The 18,883-nt window shown below is 55.3% G+C and overlaps 1 protein-coding gene across 1 annotated transcript in view; it reads right to left on the bottom strand.

Moving 5' to 3' along the window:
* Positions 1-18,883, bottom strand: part of LOC116956326 (cAMP-dependent protein kinase catalytic subunit PRKX-like) — a 107,096-nt gene that overhangs the window by 65,969 nt on the left and 22,244 nt on the right. The window contains exon 2 of the mRNA XM_076054111.1: positions 2,120-2,215. Coding sequence (XP_075910226.1) covers positions 2,120-2,215 — 96 coding nt within the window. The remainder of the gene's footprint in view (positions 1-2,119; positions 2,216-18,883) is intronic.

Raw genomic sequence — 18,883 nt, 5'->3', positions numbered from 1 at the left:
ATCATCATCACCGCCGTCATCGTCACCATCATCTTCGCCACCATCATCATCATCACGAACATCACCGCAATCATCATCACTATCATCATCGCCATCATCATCACCACCATCATCACTATCATCATCACCATGTTTTTTTTTTAAATGCCCACTGTCCCCGGCGGTCATCTGACCAACCAGCCACCCGGCCTGGCAGCGAGCCAGCCAGCCAGACAGCCATCCAGGTCTGAGGACCGGCTGGCAGGGCCGGCGTGTGTTGGGCTGCCGTGCAGGCGGGCGCACACCCAACAGCTCGCAAGACATCTGGGCCGGCGTGCCGGAGTAGGCCAAAGTGACCCTTGAAACGGCGGGTGGGGGTGGATGGGGGGGAGGGGGCGGTGGGATCGGAGGAAAGGGGGGAGGGGCTCTTCAAAGCCGTGGACGACGCAGCGAATACAATTTAAATAACCTCCTCCTCCTCTTCGTGAATTTTTTTTTTTTTTAAGTCGATTTTCAGAAGCCGGAGAAAAGAGCTGGACGCTGAACCTCTCATCCCCCCCCCCAGGGCCCCTAACCCCCACAAGCCCCCCCCCCCCACCAGCCCCCCCCCCCCACGGAAGTAGATTCTCCCACAGCGATGAACCAACCGACGGGACGACACGGGACCCACGGACGCCACGCTCCCTCCCTAAATGCCTTCAAGGCCGACCGGACGCCGGTTTGCAACCCGCGGCTCACCGCCGCCGCAGGAAGGGAACCGCCGCCTTCCCCAGGCGCGGCCGCGCGTCCCCGACGACGGACATCTGCGGGGGGGGGGCCCGTGTGGAAACGGCGGGGCCGCGAGCACGTGCACGTGCGGTCGCTTCGCTGTGCGTGTCCGCGAGCTGTAGCGAGCGGGCGCGCGTGTGCCGCGCCGCTGCCTTGCGCTGGTGCGCGTGCTCTGCGTGCGTTTCCGCGCGCCCTGCGGATAAAACACGCGCTCGCGCACAACCCGCTGGCGCGGTGGTTCCTTCTGTCTTGATGCGCAGTGCGTACACGCGTCACACACGTGCTTGGCCCTGCGTGTGCCTACGGTGCTCGCACACGACGCGTGGCCGCCACCCGCCGTGTCTTCCTACGGATGCTCTCGGCTTCGTTTGCCAAAGTGCATTCGTTATTGACGGCCCGCCTTGCCTCTGCCCGTGCGCGTCTGCCCGTGTGCGTCTGCCCGTGTGCGTCTGCCCGTGCGTCTGCCCTGCGCGTCTGCCCGTGCGTGAGCCCCTGTCAGGGCTCGCTCCGTCGCCCGACACGTCGACCGTTGCGTATTTATCCTTTTTAAAAGCCGTTGCCCTTCACCGGACGTCATTCAGCAACGACGTCTTGAGCGCCCGACTGCTTTCGCTCGCCAACGGCACTTGAGCCGACGGTCTGTGTGGTGATGTGTGGTGATGATGGTGATGGTGGTGGCGGTGGCCGTGACGTCAGTGGCGATAGCGCTGGTAGCGCTGGTGGCGCTTGTGGAGGTGATGATTATGACGGTGGTGGTGGTGGTGATGATTATGACGATGGTGGTGGTGATGATTATGATGGTGGTGGTGATGATTATGACGGTGGTGGTGATGATTATGACGGTGGTGAAGATGATTATGACGGTGGTGGTAATGATTATGACGGTAGTGGTGATGATAATGACGGTGGTGGTGGTGATTATGACGGTGGTGGTGGTGATTATGACGGTCGTGGTGGTGATTATGACGGTGGTGGTGATGATTATGACAGTGGTGGTGATGATTATGATGGTGGTGGTGATGATTATGACGATGATGGTGATGATTATGATGGTGGTGGTGATGATTATGACGGTGGTGGTGATGATTATGACGATGGTGGTGATGATTATGACGATGGTGGTGATGATTATGACGGTGGTGATGATTATGACGGTGGTGGTGGTGGTGATTATGACGATGGAGGTGATGATTATGACGATGTGGTGATGAATATGACGGTGGTGGTGATGATGATGACGATGATGACGGTGGTGGTAATGATGATGGTGCTGGTAACGATGATGATAGTGGTGCGGTTGATGGTGGTGGTGGTGGCCTTGGCGGTGGTGGCCTTGGCGGTGGGCGGTGTGCGCGGTTGGCGGTGCGCTCACTTGGCGTAGTAGTCCATGTGCTTGGGGAAGTCGATCTTGCACGCGAGGATCTTCTGGTACGTCCCGAAGGGGTTGTCGTCGAAGAACGGCGGGTGCCTGCGCGGACGCACGCGGACGGGAGCACGGCGGGGCGCGTCAGGGCGGTGCCGGTGACGACGCGAGCGCAGACGCAACGAGAGGCGGTGACGACGCACGCGGCGGCGGGGACGCGCCGGCGCCGCCAGGGCCACCGGCGCCGCCATCGTCGCCGCCGCCGCCAGCGTCACCTTCATCACCATGGTCGCCACCACAACCACCATCGCCGCCACCATCATCATCATCAACACAACCACCGGCATCATTATCACCACCACCACCACCACGACAACCGCCATCATCAGCACCGTCGCCATCATCATCATTAGCACCAGCGCCAGCGTCACCGTCATCGCCATCGCCGCCGGAGAGGTGTCCGTGGCCGCGTCTTCCGGCTCGCAGCGAGCTTCTGGCGCGGGTTGCGCCTAGAATTATAATAGTTTGTCGTCGTCGTTGTCGTCGTCATCGTCGTCGTCGTCATTTGCCGCCGTCGTTTCTGCCCTCTCGTCAGTTCGCGTGCGTCCGTGAAGAAGCGCTTCGGAGCTCGTCGGAAGCCTCCGGCGTGAATAAATATTCTGATTCTGACAATCCCCTCCACCCCACTATTGCCCCGCTGCCGGCTCGGGTCAATGGGCCTCGATGTGACTCTATGGATCTCTCACCAAACTCTGTGGAACGCCATGCAGCTGCATAAGTCCATATGCAACTATAGATGTCTATGTGACTCTATGAGTCTCTATGCAACTCTATGAGTCTCGATGCAACTCCATTGATCTCTATGCAACTATAGATGTCTATGTGACTATGAGTATCTATGCATCTCTATGAGTCTCGATGCAACTCTATGAGTCTCGATGCAACTCCATTGATCTCTATGCAACTATAGATGTCTATGTGACTATGAGTCTCTATGCATCTCTATGAGTCTCGATGCAACTCTATTGATCTCTATGCAACTATGGATCTCTATGCAACTCTATGCATCTCCATGTAACTCTATGAGTCTACACGCAAATCTACGGGTCTCTACGCAACTCTATGGATCTTCTTTGGTTCTTTCGGTAAAGTCACGTAGAATGATAATAAAATAATAAATTGATAAAATAAAATAACACAATAATATTCTCACGACGTTTCGGCCACAACACAAGCGGCCTTCATCAGGTGAAGGGGGCGAGACTGTCTGGTAGGACAGCGCTGGAGCGCTGTCCTACCAGACAGTCACCTGATGAAGGCCGCTTGTGTTGTGGCCGAAACGTCGTGAGAATATTATTGTGTTATTTTATTTTATCAATTTATTTTTTATTATCATTCTACGTGACTTTACCGAAAGAACCAAAGAAGATGAATCATTGCAGTCACGAAAGCTTTAAATCGAAACTCTATGGATGTCTATACAATATGATGAAAATCCATCCAACTCTAGGAGTCTCTACGCAAATCTATGTGTCTCTATGCCGACTCTACAAGTTCACACGTAGGCTTTCGCGACCAATATCATTCATAATAGATGTTTTTTAGTTAGATCGCGTAAATTCATAAATGTGTCGATATGGCTTGGCTCTCCAACACACAGGTGCGCTGTACTAGTACACTACACTATACACTACACTATACACTACTATACCACGACACTATACACTACTATACCACTACACTATATACTACACTATACACTACTCCTACTATACCACTACACTACACTATACACTACTATACCACCACACTATATACTACACTACCATACCACTACACTACACACTACTATACCACGACACTACACACGACTATACCACTACACTATACACTACTATACAACTACACTGTACACTACTATAAACTACACTATACACTACTATACCACTACACGACACTACACACTACTATACCACTACACTATACACTACTATACCACTACACTACACTATACACTACTATACACTACACTGTCCACTACACTATACACTACCATACCACTACACTACACTATACACTACTATACCACTACACTATACACTACTATACACTACACTGTCCACTACACTATACACTACTATACCACTACACTACACTACACACTACTATGCGACTACACTATACACTGCACGATACACTACTATACCACGACACTACACTATACACTACTATACACCACACTGTCGACTACACTATACACTACTATACCACTACACTACACTATACACTACTATACCACTACACTATACACTACTATACCACTACACTACACTATACACTACTATACACCACACTGCCCACTACACTATACACTACCATACCAATACACTACACTATACACTACAATACCACTACACTATACACTACACTATACACTACTATACCACTACACTATACACTGCACGATACACTAGTGCTGTACCAGTAACGAATTGGCGCACGTTCTGACCACGTGACAAACCTCACTAATTGGCTGTGTCGGGCGGTGGCGGCCGTGGCGGGTTTAGCGACACGGCAGTCATGTATTTACGGGATGTAACCCCCCCCCCCCCGAAAACACCGGCGTTGGCTGCCAGTCCCGCCACGGGAGCGGGATAATGCAAAGAGCAACACAGACGGGCGATGGGTGGGACTGGGAGATGGACGGAGGGAGAGACGGGTGGGCGTAGGAGCGGTGTCCTTCGCTAGCAAGGCCCCGCACGGCCCACTGGCACCGGCGCGGCCCACCGGCGCGGCCCCTGGTGGCACTTTAGTGCGGCCCCTGACGTGAAGAGAGCCCCCCGCATCGTCGTCCATCGTGCTGCTGTCACGAACCCCCCCCAAATGGCATTTCGAATGACGTGTGACACACACACACGCACACACGCACACCGATGATGTCTTTTCGGCAAGTGCCCCCCCAACTCCACGGACACCCCCTCCCCCATCTCGCCCCCCCCGCCACCGGCCCCCCCGCCCCTCTGCCCCCCCCCGCCCCGGTCCCCCCGCGCCACTCCGCCCCCACCCCCGCACGACTCCGGGCTCTGAAAACGTAGCGAAGAGAACGCTGGCCGTGGGTGGGGCGTGCGACGATGGACGTCGCAGATGACTGCGAACGGGGGGGGGGGGTGGGGGGGTGGGGACAGCTTCGGACGGAGGTGGACAGAGAGACGAGGGGGTGAATTAAGCGAGAGGGAAAGAATGCGAACGTCGGGGGGGGGGGGGTGTCTCACGGGGCGCGCTTCACATCGAAGTCACTCGAGGGAGCGGTGATTTCAGGCCGCGTCCTCGCGCGTCACCACGTCACCGTGTCACCGTGTCACCGTGTCACCGTGTCACCGTGTCACCGTGTCACCGTGTCACCACGTCACCGTGTCACCGTGTCACCGTGTCACCGTGTCACCACATCACCGTGTCACCACATCACCGTGTCACCGTGTCACCGTGTCACCGTGTCGACGCGGGCGACTGGGCCGGGAGGCCTCCGTCGTTTGGCCGCGGTTTCGCTCCCGAGGTCGCGGACGCGCACGTGTGTACGTGTGTGTGTGCGCGTTTGTGTGTGTGTGTGTGTGCGTGTGTGCGTGTGTGCGTGTGTGTGCGTGTGTGTGCGTGTGTGTGCGTGTGCGCGTGTGCGCGTGTGCGTGCGCGTGCGTGTGTGTGTGTGCGTGTGTGTGTGTGTGTGTGCGTGTGTGTGCGTGCGTGCACGTGTGTGTGCGTGTGTGTGTGTGTGTGCGCGTGTGTGCGTGTGTGTGCGTGTGTGTGCGTGTCTGTGTGTCTGTGTGTGTGCGCGTGTGTGTGTGTGCGTGTGTGTGTGGCGGGGCTGAGTGCACCGCTGGCCTCGGGCCAGCCGTGGAAATTCCACATTCCCACAGTGGGGGGCTGGGAGGAGGGGCGGGGGGGAGCGGGGGGGGGGGGGTGCAGGGGCAGTTTCCCCCAAGGAGAGTCCACACACACACACACACCCGTGCGTGTGTGTGCGTAAATGGTGCTTAAGTGTGCACGTGTTTGAGAGAGTGCTTGGGGAGCGGTGGTGTAACGGCGGTTAGCACCACGAACCCCGGCGACCCGGGTTCGATTTCCCGCTCGTGGCCAACACCCGCGACGATTATCTGAACCGGCCCCTGGGCCACCCCTAGGTCGACCCGGCCCCAAATGAGTACCTGGTGCGGCGTCTGTCAACATCGTCGCAACCAGGAACCACCCAGTCCCTCGTGTTGCCGTGCCGGCCTTCGTAGGTGCTACTCGCTAACAGCGCTTGCCCCGACAGTCCGTTCGGGTTTGTACAGGGGATCTTTGTCCTTCTTAATATGGCACCTGGCAGACGCTGCGTGGCACCTGGATCTGTCCCGCGATCTCCTGACGGCAGCGAGCCTTTCACGCTTCATGTGACCTCAGAGTGCACCTAGCCTGGCACGAGCGCCTTGGTGGCATCACAGCCACTTGTGTAAGTTGAACTTCTTTCGCACCGTACCACCATCGGTGCGGGGGAAGGCACAACAAACTGAACCCACCAAAAACAGCGCTCAAAGAAAACGAGCCCGTCGATCTACGTGACGATGTAAACAAAACAAACAAAAAAGCGCGCAGCAGCCAGCGGCCTCCGAATATCGGGAGGGACGAGAAGAGCGTTCCAGACGGCCGCGGAAGCACGTCCGAAAGCCAACACAAAACGCCGGCTTGCTGCCGCCACCGTCGTCATCGTCGTCGTCATCGGTCGTTGCGCGCGATCTGACGCTCGCGTTCATTTCTCGGGGGAGGTGCCTCTGGGGAAAGCCGCGACGCACCCGAGCCGATGACGGAGCTTGCCCCCGCGAGTCGGTTAAAACTAAAGCACTCGCCTATTTTTTTCATTTTTATTTTACCAGGTGAGGCCCGTAATGGAGGTGCTTGGGTTAAGATCGCGCGAGTGTATACATTTCGATTTAAAGCTTTCGTGACTGCAAGGATTCATCTTCTTTGGCTGTTTCGGTAAAGTCACGTAGAATGAGAATAAAATAATACATTGATAAAATAAAACAATAATATTCTCACGACGTTTCGGCCGCAACACAAGCGACCTTCATCAGTCTCGTCCCTTCACCTGATAAAGGCCGCTTGTGTTGTGGCCGAAACGTCATGAGAATTTTATTGTGTTATTTTATCAACTTATTATTTTATTCTCATTCTACGTGACTTTACCGAAAGAACCAAAGAAGATGAGTGTATAAATGTTGTGTCGTAACCCTCCACCAACCGACACAGCCAGCAAGGTTTGTCACGTAAACGACACGCCGATTAGTTACTAGTATAGTGTAGAGTGAAGTGTAGTGTATAGTGTAGTGCATAGTGTAGTGCATAGTAGTGTATTGTATAGTAGTATAGTGCATATTAGTGTAGTGGATAGTAGTGTAGTGTATAGTGAAGTGTATAGTGTAGTGTATACTAGTGCAGTGTATAGTGTAGTGTATAGTAGTGTATAGTGTAGTGTATAGTGTAGTGTATAATATAGTGTATAGTAGTGTAGTGTATAGTAGTGTAGTGTATAGTGTAGTGTATAGTAGTGTAGTGTATAGTAGTGTAGTGTATAGTGTAGTGTATAGTGTAGTGCATAGTAGTGTAGTGTATAGTGTTGGGGAGTAAATCCACAACATTGGCGCGTTGTTAACGTGACAAACCTTAGTGGCTGTGTTGGGTGGTGGAGGGCTACGACACATTTATACACTCACGCGATCTAACCCCGAAAACCCTAATTATGAATATTGGTCACGAAAGGCGCACTGAGCTATGTAGCTCTTTTTCAGAAGCAACCTGGCCACAAACGATAGCTCAACAAAGTGGCCCTCATCATCGTCACGTGGAAATGCATGAGCAGCCGAATGGTCTAAACGCACGTCGATTCCAAAAGGGAAGGGGTCAAACAAACCGGGAGCACGCGGAGAAAAATCCACGTGACCGTGCTGAGAACGCGCAAATTCCAAATATACAGCAGGCACCAAGAGTCGGGATCGATAGCCATGACCTCCTGCATACCAGGCGAGGTAGTTGTACATAGATTTAAAGCTTTCGTGACTGCTAGGATCCATACTCTTTGGTTCTATTGGGTAAAGTCACGTAGGTGAAAATAAAATAACCAAAAATCACGACGTTTCGGCCACAACACAAGCGGCCTTCATCAGCTGAAGGGACGAGACTGTCTGGAGGACAGCGCTGGAGTGAAAAAAGCCACGCTCAGATCACGACCTTTAAGCTTTGTAAGAAGAAAACAAAGCGCCTTGACAAAGGAATTAGCATATAATTTAGCATTGAAATGGCTCATTGAAATAGCTAAGTTAAAGTATACACATCCGCAGAGGTACCCCTTGACAAAGGAATTAGCATAGAATTTAGCATTGAAATAGCTGAGTGATTAGCTTGTAACTGGTCACAGAAATAGCTATGTTAAAGTCAGAGCATATACATTCACCGAGGCACCTAGTACTCATCAAACAGGAGAATTTAGTGAAACACAACCACGCTCAGACAGCGGACCTTTAAACTGTGTGGGAGCAAACAAGGTGTTCTGACAAAGAAATTAGCATAAAAATTAGCATTTGATTGGCCGATTTTAGGAAAGAGGTGGTGTACATGCCGGTGGAATTGCCGTTTGGCGTGGGGGGGAGGGGGAGAGGGGGAGTTTACCTATTGATGGTGTGAAAAGGGAAATTATAAGAGCTGCGAAAGTTTTTGTTATTTTATTTTCACCTACGTGACTTTACCCAATAGAACCAAAGAGTATAGTTGAACATATCCTAGCCACCGTGGTTGCTGAGGCTATCCAGGGCATCTTTGTCTTTGTGTGGAATTGCAAGCGCTTTCCAGCCACTGTAAAGCATCGCAGATTCTTTCCCTTCCTGTCTCGAATTGTGCCCATTATTTAGCCCATTGGAAAAGCCATAAATTTCAACGTCTCACCTGTTGCTGCTTAAACTCCTACAGATGGGAGTTACCTAATAAGACAGGAGCAATAATATGAACCTATTCGTACGTGCGAGTGTGCGTGTGTGCGAGTGTGCGTGTGTGCGTGTGTGCGTGTGTGCGTGTGTGCGTGTGTGCGAGTGTGCGTGTGTGCGAGTGTGCGTGTGTGCGTGTGTGCGTGTGTGGGGAGCGGTCGTGTGACGCTACAACGCGGGCGACCCGGGTTCGACTCCCGCTCGCGACCAACACCGGTGATGATTATCCGAACCGGTCCTGGGACTCCCCTAGGTCGACTCAGCCTCAAATGAGTACCTGGTGGCGGTGTGTAAACATCGCCACTGGGGAGACAAAGGCGGCCGGGCGTGGTGCTGGGCCACCCACCCCCTCGTGTGCCGTGCCGGCCTTAACAGGTGCTCGCCCAACAGCACTTGCCCCAACAGCCTGCGTAGGCTATACGGGGGATCTTTCTCCTTTTGTTCGTCGCTGGGTATATGGGGAGCGGTGGCGCAGCGGTTAGCGAGTGTTGCCCCACCCCCCGCTCTCGAGCAAGGTGTGGGTTTTCTCCGAGAGCTCCAGTTTCCTCCCACGTGCTACAACGAACACAACTCAGCTTTAATGAACCCCATTCCCATTTAAAGCTTTCGTGACTGCAGGCATTCATATTCTCGTTTCTTTCGGTAAAGTCACGTAGAAGGGAAATAATAAAATAAAATAGCACAAATAAAACAATAGAATTCTCACGACGTTTCGATTGCAACACAAGCAATCGTCATCAGGTGTGAAAACCACAACTGTTGCGATTGCTTGTGTTGCAATCGAAACGTCGTGAGAATTTAATTGCGTTACATTTTTATCATTTCATCATTTCCCTTCTACGTGACTCTACCGAAAGAACCAAGAATATGAACCCCATTCCCGTCGCGAGAGACGTCCGCAGGGTGGTGGTGGCGGTGGTGGTGGCGGTGGGTGGGTCCGTGTCCCCGTTCGCCGACCAATCTCGGACAAGCACCAGCGGCTCGACGCCGTCCTTACCAAGACGTCGTCACTCGCGGCGCGGAGAACCGCAGCGCCGCGACCGCACGCGCCCGCCCCCTCCCCTCCCACGTGGCCTCGTCAGCGTGGCACACGCGGGGATGGGGACGCCTTTGCCAACTGAAGTCGGGCAATCGGAGCCGGTGGATGCATTCAAGCCCGCTTTGAAAAACCCCATCACTGTAAAGTGGCCTCGCCCTCTCCAGATTGGTCGCTTGGCCCCCTGGTTCCGTTTTTGCGCTGCGCACTGGGATCCTAGGACGGAATGCGCTGTTGTGCAATTGGATTATTTTTATTGTTGTTGTTGTTGCGGGAGCCCGATCCGGAGACGGACCGATGAAGCTATTTTTACTTTAGCCCCGTCTTCCAATTCCGTTCCGATGACGTACGTGCGCTCCTCCCACCGCGTCGTCGGAATGTGAAGCGGTTTACTTTGCCCACAACCATCTGAGAATAAAAACCCAGAGTGTACTACGTTTAACCTCTTTTTGCACCGCACGCAGCCAACCGTGCTCATCGGAGGTGCGGGGGGAGGTGGGGGGGGGGGGGAAGGACAACAAACTCAACGCAACAACAACAACAACAACAAGTTGTCAATCGAGGTGACGATTCAAAAGTGCATCCGTAGCTCCCAGCGGCATTCCCGACGGCCGCGGAAGCATCCCAGTCTGAAAGCGCCGCGCCGCGCCCTTCTCCAGAAATGACTTCGTCAATCCAGACGACGAAACATCAAGTGCTCGGCTGCCGCGGCTTCCGAACATCGCAGGGAAAGAGAGCGTTCCAGACGGCCGCGGAGGCGCGCCCCGAAAGCGCGGCGCGGCGCGGCGCGCGGCGGCCGCCGTCTGTCGTTCCGACGCCGCGAGGGTGACCGCAGCGGCTCGCCGATCCCCTCCCCGCCGCGAGATCGCGGCGGGCTCCTTCCTGGCGCACCTGGAGGGCACAGCGGGGGGCAGGGCCCGCACGTGAAGACGGGCGGGCCGCGGCCTCCCCCGCCCCCACCCCCCCCCCCCCCCCCCCGCGCGCAAACTGGCGAGCGAAATGGAAGTCAATAAAATGAGCGAGTGAAACGAGAAGGGAAGCGGACGAAAGACGTTCCCGACGCGAAGCCCACCGCAAGCCAGACTCCCCAAACACCGCCCTCCCCTCCCCCAGCCCAAGCGAGCGAGCGAGCGAGCGAGGTTGTCCGCGCGCTCCGGATCCATTACGCAGACTCAGCTCCCCGCCGTCTTTTGGCAGCCGATGCCTTTTGGACAAACCCTGCGAGTCCGTCGACTACGCTCGCGAGTTTGGGGTGGGGGAGGAGGTGGTGGTGGTGGTGGTGGTTGTGAACGTCCAATTGCCCCACTTTTCATTTGTTTACAGTCGGGACGGCAGTGGTGATGGTGGGTGGTGGAGGAGGGGGAGAGTGGAGACTGAAAATAAAACTCCAGGGGAGGAAGGGGAGGGGAAAACCGTATATATAAATTCAAATCCATTCCTGACTCGTGTGTCACGGGGGGGGGGGGGGGGGGTTAGTAGCAACGGGAGAATTTTCCACTGGCAGTGAGGTCATGGCGCGTCTAGCCGCAATCAGCGCGCCCCGGTGCTGTAACCACGACCGCCCCCCCCCCTTTTTGTTTACTCCGAGGAGGAAGAGGAGGGGGGGGGGGCGGAGGCTTCGCTTGTATCCCCGTGTACCCCCGGAGAGCCGCTGGGTCTCGACGGGGGCCCCCCCCTACGGCGGCGTGGATTGTCTAATCCGATCCGCTGGACACGTGTTGGGGGGGAGGGGGGGGGGTTGGGGAAGAAAAATAAAAAGATGGACCTCTTAGCTCATCGGATTCCGTCCGGTCCAAAAGAAGAGATTCTGAGAGGTTTTCTCATCGCTCACTTAGGGGAAAAGGGGGGGGGGAGGGGGGGGGGTGAGACCCACGGGCGCCTGACCGGTTCCGCTGACGAGCGGCCGCGAAAACCAACGACGGACTCAAGGGGGCCTGGGGTCACGTGGTGTGCACACGGAGCCGCCAACGCCGAGGGCTCGGGTTCGAATCTGGGTCTCGTCCGCTTGGGGGGTGTTCCTCAGCCTCAGCGGTGGCGGGTTGATGTCCTCGAGCCCCCCCCCCCCCCCATAGCCTTCCAGTGGTCTCGCTCTGGATGTACGTGTGTGTGTGTGTGCATGTTTGTGTGTGCATGTGTGTGTGTGTGTCTGTATTTGGGTTAGCTAAAAAAAAAAGTCGACCCAAGGCACCTGGGTCTGCCCCGTGACCTCCTGCCGGCGGGTGTTCGATGCTTCACGTGGCCTCAACGTGCATCTAGCCTGGCACGAGCGCCGTGGTGACGTCACCGCCACTTAGTGGCGGTTGTTGTATGTGTGTGTGTGTATGCGTGTAGCGGTTAGCGCGCTGAGATACAAACCCGGCGACCCGAGATCGATGCCCGCTCACGGCCAACACCGGTGACGATTGACCAGAACCGGTTCTGGGCCTTCCCTAGGTCGACTCAGCCTCAAATGAGTACCTGGTGCGGTGCGTAGCAAAACATCGCCACTGGGGAGACAAAGGCGGCCGGGCGTGGTGCTGGCCAGCCACACCCCTCGTGTGCCGTGCCGGCCTTCATAGTGTGCTCGCTCACAGCACTTGCCCCTACGGTCTGTTAAGGCTACACGGGGGGGTCTATGTGTCTTTGCGTGTGCGTGTACACGTATGTTTCCCGCATGTGTGTGACGTGTGTTGTACGTGTGTGTGCGCGCATGTTGCGTGTGCATACATGTTGTGCGCGTGCGTACATGTTGCACGCGTGCGCGCTGAACTCCTTTCGCAACACCGCAAGCGGGGTGGCGATCGGCACCGGCGACTCGCAATCCGGAGGTCGCAGGTTCGAGTCCAGCTCCCGCCTGAGGCCACACCCAGCCGAGTGGGGAACCGACAGTGGCGAGGAGAGGTTTACTCCCTCGCCCGGTATGCAGGTCGTGGGTTCGATCCAGACCCCCTGCAGTATATTTTAAGTTTGCGTGCTTCTCTCTCATCATCATCATCATCACGGTGGCTAGGAGATGTTAACTACCTCGCCTGGTGTACAACAGGAGGTCGTGGGTTCCATCCCGACCCCTGCTGTATATTTGGAGTTTGCACGTTCTCTCTCTCCCCCCCGTGGATTTTTTTTTTCCGGGTCCTCCGGTTTTTCCCCCTCCACATTTAGAGTCGACATCACGCGTTTTAGAGTATTTGGTTGTTCGAAATGTGCACGTGATGAGAAGCCACTTTCGTTATCATTTGTGGCCAGGTGGCTATAGCTCAGTGGGCTTTACCTGGTAAATAAAATAGTTTAGTTTTAGTCACAGGACTTTATCAACGGGATCCCGCTGCTACATTGGGCTTTTTTTTCATTTTAAGATGTTTTCAGCCCAATTAATTACACGACTGTTGATAATACACGTGGGAGCAAACCGGAGCACCCGGAAAAAAAAATCCACCCACCCGCGCGCGTGCGAGGGTGCAACGCTCGATCCCCGAACAGATGTGAACGGTGAGCGATTTAGTCCACACGCTTTGCTGCTGCGCCGCCTTCTCCTGATGAGCCAGTGGCAGTGCGGCTACTCCTCGACAATTCACATACCTTGTGCGACCCACCATCCCTCGCTGCCGCCGACTCCAAAGCGCAGCCGGATTCAGAATGAGAATCGGAATATTCACCCCATTAAAAGCCTCGATCGGTTTCGGCATTCAAAGTTCCCATCGGCAGAGTTAGGCTTACTTGAATCAGAACGCTTACGTATCCTGCAGAAAGGGATCCGGCGGGCTATAAAAGCTCTTTCTCGCACATGTTCAGTCGGGGCACGGGGTACAAACGCAGCAACAACAAGCAGTACGAAAACACGACGGGAAGGTAAATAAATCACCCCAAACACACACACAGAAAATATACTAAACCATCCCAATCCTATCAGACAAAGCACCACCCCGGCATCGAACCAATTCACCGCCCCGGCAAAAGCACACGCGTTCTGGTGGAACGAGCGGACTACTTCAGGACGTGGGGGGGGGGAAGGGTTCACAATCCCATTCGCGTGCGCTCCACCAACCCTCGCCTCGCTACTGCTGCTGCTGCCGACTCCAAAGAGCCAGTGGGTTACAGGGAGCCAACTGCAGCGTAGCCACCACCACCACCAAACCGCCCGGCACGGAGCCCACTCGCAGGGCTCAAACGTAGCCACCGGAGTCGTGGTTTTTTTTCTTTCCTTAAGACCGACGTTTTGGGGGTTGCCGCAGCCATGGGCATTCGCCGTAAGGGGTTTTACACCAGACCACTGTCCGGAAGAACCCTTGAAGGTTTTTCTGTCGTCTCGAACCTTGGAACACCACTCATGCCCCCCCCCCCACACACTCAGCCTGCCACCACCCCACCCCCACCCAACTACAACAACACTTGTGGAACGATCGGGGGGGGGGGGGGGAACCGTCGCGGTGAGCCGCAAAATTGTTTGCAGCGTGTCGCCGATGACCGCCGTATTCTGGTGGAACAGGCGGGCTAGTCCGCTCAGCTACTCCAATACAACCACCCCTGTTCTTGTGGAACAAGTGGACTAGTCCGCTCAGCTACCCCAATACAACCACCCCTGTTCTTGTGGAACAAGTGGACTAGTCCGCTCAGCTACCCCAATACAACCACCCCTGTTCTTGTGGAACAAGTGGACTAGTCCGCTCAGCTACCCCAATACAACCACCCCTGTTCTTGTCGAACAAGTGGACTAGTCCGCTCAGCTACCCCCAATACAACCACCCCTGTTCTTGTCGAACAAGTGAACTAGTCCGCTCAGCTACCCCAAATACAACCACCCCTGTTCTTGTCGAACAGGCGGGCTAGTCCGCTCAGCTACCCCAATACAACCACCCCTGTTCTTGTGGAACAAGTGGACTAGTCCGCTCAGCTACCCCCAATACAACCACCCCTGTTCTTGTGGAACAAGTGGACTAGTCCGCTCAGCTACCCCCAATACAACCACCCCTGTTCTTGTCGAACAAGTGGACTAGTCCACTCAGCTACCCCAATAGCACCACCCCTGTTCTTGTCGAACAAGTGGACTAGTCCGCTCAGCTACCCCAAATACAACCACCCCTGTTCTTGTCGAACAGGCGGGCTAGTCCGCTCAGCTACCCCAATACAACCACCCCTGTTCTTGTGGAACAAGTGGACTAGTCCGCTCAGCTACCCCCAATACAACCACCCCTGTTCTTGTCGAACAGGCGGGCTAGTCCGCTCAGCTACCCCAATACAACCACCCCTGTTCTTGTGGAACAAGTGGACTAGTCCGCTCAGCTACCCCCAATACAACCACCCCTGTTCTTGTCGAACAGGCGGGCTAGTCCGCTCAGCTACCCTAATACAACCACCCCTGTTCTTGTGGAACAAGTGGACTAGTCCGCTCAGCTACCCCAATACAACCACCCCTGTTCTTGTGGAACAAGTGGACTAGTCCGCTCAGCTACCCCCAATACAACCACCCCTGTTCTTGTGGAACAAGTGGACTAGTCCGCTCAGCTACCCCCAATACAACCACCCCTGTTCTTGTGGAACAAGTGGACTAGTCCGCTCAGCTACCCCAATACAACCACCCCTGTTCTTGTCGAACAAGTGGACTAGTCCGCTCAGCTACCCCAAATACAACCACCCCTGTTCTTGTCGAACAGGCGGGCTAGTCCGCTCAGCTACCCCAATACAACCACCCCTGTTCTTGTGGAACAAGTGGACTAGTCCGCTCAGCTACCCCCAATACAACCACCCCTGTTCTTGTGGAACAAGTGGACTAGTCCGCTCAGCTACCCCCAATACAACCACCCCTGTTCTTGTCGAACAAGTGGACTAGTCCACTCAGCTACCCCAATAGCACCACCCCTGTTCTTGTCGAACAAGTGGACTAGTCCGCTCAGCTACCCCAAATACAACCACCCCTGTTCTTGTCGAACAGGCGGGCTAGTCCGCTCAGCTACCCCAATACAACCACCCCTGTTCTTGTGGAACAAGTGGACTAGTCCGCTCAGCTACCCCCAATACAACCACCCCTGTTCTTGTCGAACAGGCGGGCTAGTCCGCTCAGCTACCCTAATACAACCACCCCTGTTCTTGTCGAACAGGCGGGCTAGTCCGCTCAGCTACCCTAATACAACCACCCCTGTTCTTGTGGAACAAGTGGACTAGTCCGCTCAGCTACCCCAATACAACCACCCCTGTTCTTGTGGAACAAGTGGACTAGTCCGCTCAGCTACCCCCAATACAACCACCCCTGTTCTTGTGGAACAAGTGGACTAGTCTGCTCAGCTACCCCCAATACAACCACCCCTGTTCTTGTGGAACAAGTGGACTAGTCCACTCAGCTACCCCAATACAACCACCCCTGTTCTTGTCGAACAAGTGGACTAGTCCGCTCAGCTACCCCAAATACAACCACCCCTGTTCTTGTCGAACAGGCGGGCTAGTCCGCTCAGCTACCCCAATACAACCACCCCTGTTCTTGTGGAACAAGTGGACTAGTTCGCTCAGCTACCCCCAATACAACCACCCCTGTTCTTGTGGAACAAGTGGACTAGTCCACTCAGCTACCCCCAATACAACCACCCCTGTTCTTGTGGAACAAGTGGACTAGTCCACTCAGCTACCCCCAATACAACCACCCCTGTTCTTATTCTTGGTTCTTTCGGTAAAGTCACGTAGAAGGGAAATAATAAAATAAATAAAATAAAAAATAAAAAAATCCTCACGACGTTTCGATTGCAACACAAGCGATAATCATCAGGTGTGAAAACCACAGCAAGAAAATTTGAAAGTGGACTAGTCCACTTAGCTACCCCAATACCACCCCTGTTCTTGTGGAACAAGTGGACTAGTCCACTCAGCTACCCCAATACCACCACCCCTGTTCTTGTGGAACAAGTGGACTAGTCCACTCAGCTACCCCAATACCACCACCCCTGTTCTTGTGGAACAAGTGGACTAGTCCACTCAGCTACCCCAATACCACCACCCCTGTTCTTGTGGAACAAGTGGACTAGTCCACTCAGCTACCCCAATACCACCACCCCTGTTAATGTGGAACAAGTGGACTAGTCCACTCAGCTACCCCAATACAACCACCCCTGTTCTTGTGGAACAAGTGGACTAGTCCACTCAGCTACCCCAATACCACCACCCCTGTTAATGTGGAACAAATGGACTAGTCCACTCAGCTACCCCAATACCACCACCCCTGTTCTTGTGGAACAAGTGGACTAGTCCACTAAGCTACCCCCAATACCACCACGCGTACTCGGTGGAACGAGCGAACTAAACTCAGCTTCATATATAGAGAGAGAGACACTTGATACACACGGTACTTAACATATATGGACAAAGAGAAATGAAAAAGCGTCCCGAAGTCAATCCACTGCTGGACAGAGGCTTCTCGGAGCCACGTCGGGTAACAGCAGCCACCCAACCATACTTCACCACGCTGGTCAGCGCGGGCTGGAGAAAGTGGATGGCCGGCGGTGGGGGGGCGGCAGGACCGGGTCAGACATCGGCGTCTAAACGCGACGCCGCCGTTTCCTGCAGACGGACGGACGGACGGACCGGACCACGCCATAGCAACGTGGAAATTCCACCACGGGGCCTCCGGGACTGCCAAAGCGCACACACAGGAGCTCCGTTCCCCCGCCCGCCCCGAACTCAACTGGGAAGGCTCCCCCCCCCTCCCCCCCCCGACTGAGATTTTCTGCGCCTGTGATCCGCGCCCGTCCGCGTAGAACCCTAACCCGAATACCGCAGGCTATCTAAAACTAACAAGAGATTAGGGCGGTGCAGAAGAGTGGCAGGTGGTGGTGGGGGTGGGGGAGCGAGGCGCACGGTGCTTTGAAAGGCACCGCTTAGAAACGGAGAGTTAACTGATCGAGAGGAAGCCGCGTTGCAATCTGGGGCCGCGCCACGTCTGCCGTGCCGGCCCCCAAGCCCCCCCTCGGCGGACGACCACCGTGCCCGCAGGGCGGTGAGAGCGTCTCGATCCGCTCGCTCCGTCGGCTTTTTGGTTTTTTTTTGCCGGATTACGTTCGGACGGGAGAGGCACCCCCCCCCCCGCCCGCTCCCACCCCGCTCCCACCCCCGGCTCTCCCGAGGGCTCGGCCGTTACAAAGCACGCGGGACGACGAAGATGACACGAGGCTTTACAAGACGCGGCGATCAAAGTGGCTGGGGGGTGCGGGCTGGCGGAGGGGAAAACGGGACGGCGGCGGCACGAACAGAACGCGGGGTTTGCTTGTTTTCCTGCCCGTGGTGGGTTGCCGTGCAGCGGTGGCTCTTGGCCGAGCGCCGAGCGGAGGAAGTGACCGCATCGCGCGGCGCTATTAGAGGCGCTTCTGCGGCCGCCCGGAACGCTCTTCCTCACGACGTCACAAGGTCGGGCTCATGACAGCGTGAACCGTCGTGCAGACTCCGCTCGTCCTCGCGGCGCCGGCGTCGCCGGCGGCTTTTGGCCCGCCGTCGGACAAAGACGTCGGTCGCACCGCATCGCGCGGCGCTTTCTGCGGCCGTCTGGAACGCTCTTCCCTTCCGATATTAAGAAAGCCGCCGAAGAGCTGCGCGCTTTGAAATCGACGCACCGCAAACTCGTTTCTTTCGAGCCGCTTTTGCGCGCTCAGTTTTGCCGTCCTTCGCCCGCACCTCCGATTGGCACGCCTGGCCGCGTGCGTCGCGAGAGAGGTTCCACCCACGCGCGTGCACGCAGGGCTCCTCCGACGTGCGCGTGTTTTGCTCGTGCCGAGTCAG

This window comes from Petromyzon marinus, chromosome 64, assembly GCF_048934315.1.
Source record: "Petromyzon marinus isolate PM22_M1 ecotype Great Lakes invasive population chromosome 64, UKy_Petmar_22M1.pri1.0, whole genome shotgun sequence".
Lineage (NCBI taxonomy): Eukaryota > Metazoa > Chordata > Hyperoartia > Petromyzontiformes > Petromyzontidae > Petromyzon > Petromyzon marinus.
This window is presented reverse-complemented; position numbering and strand designations above follow the sequence as displayed.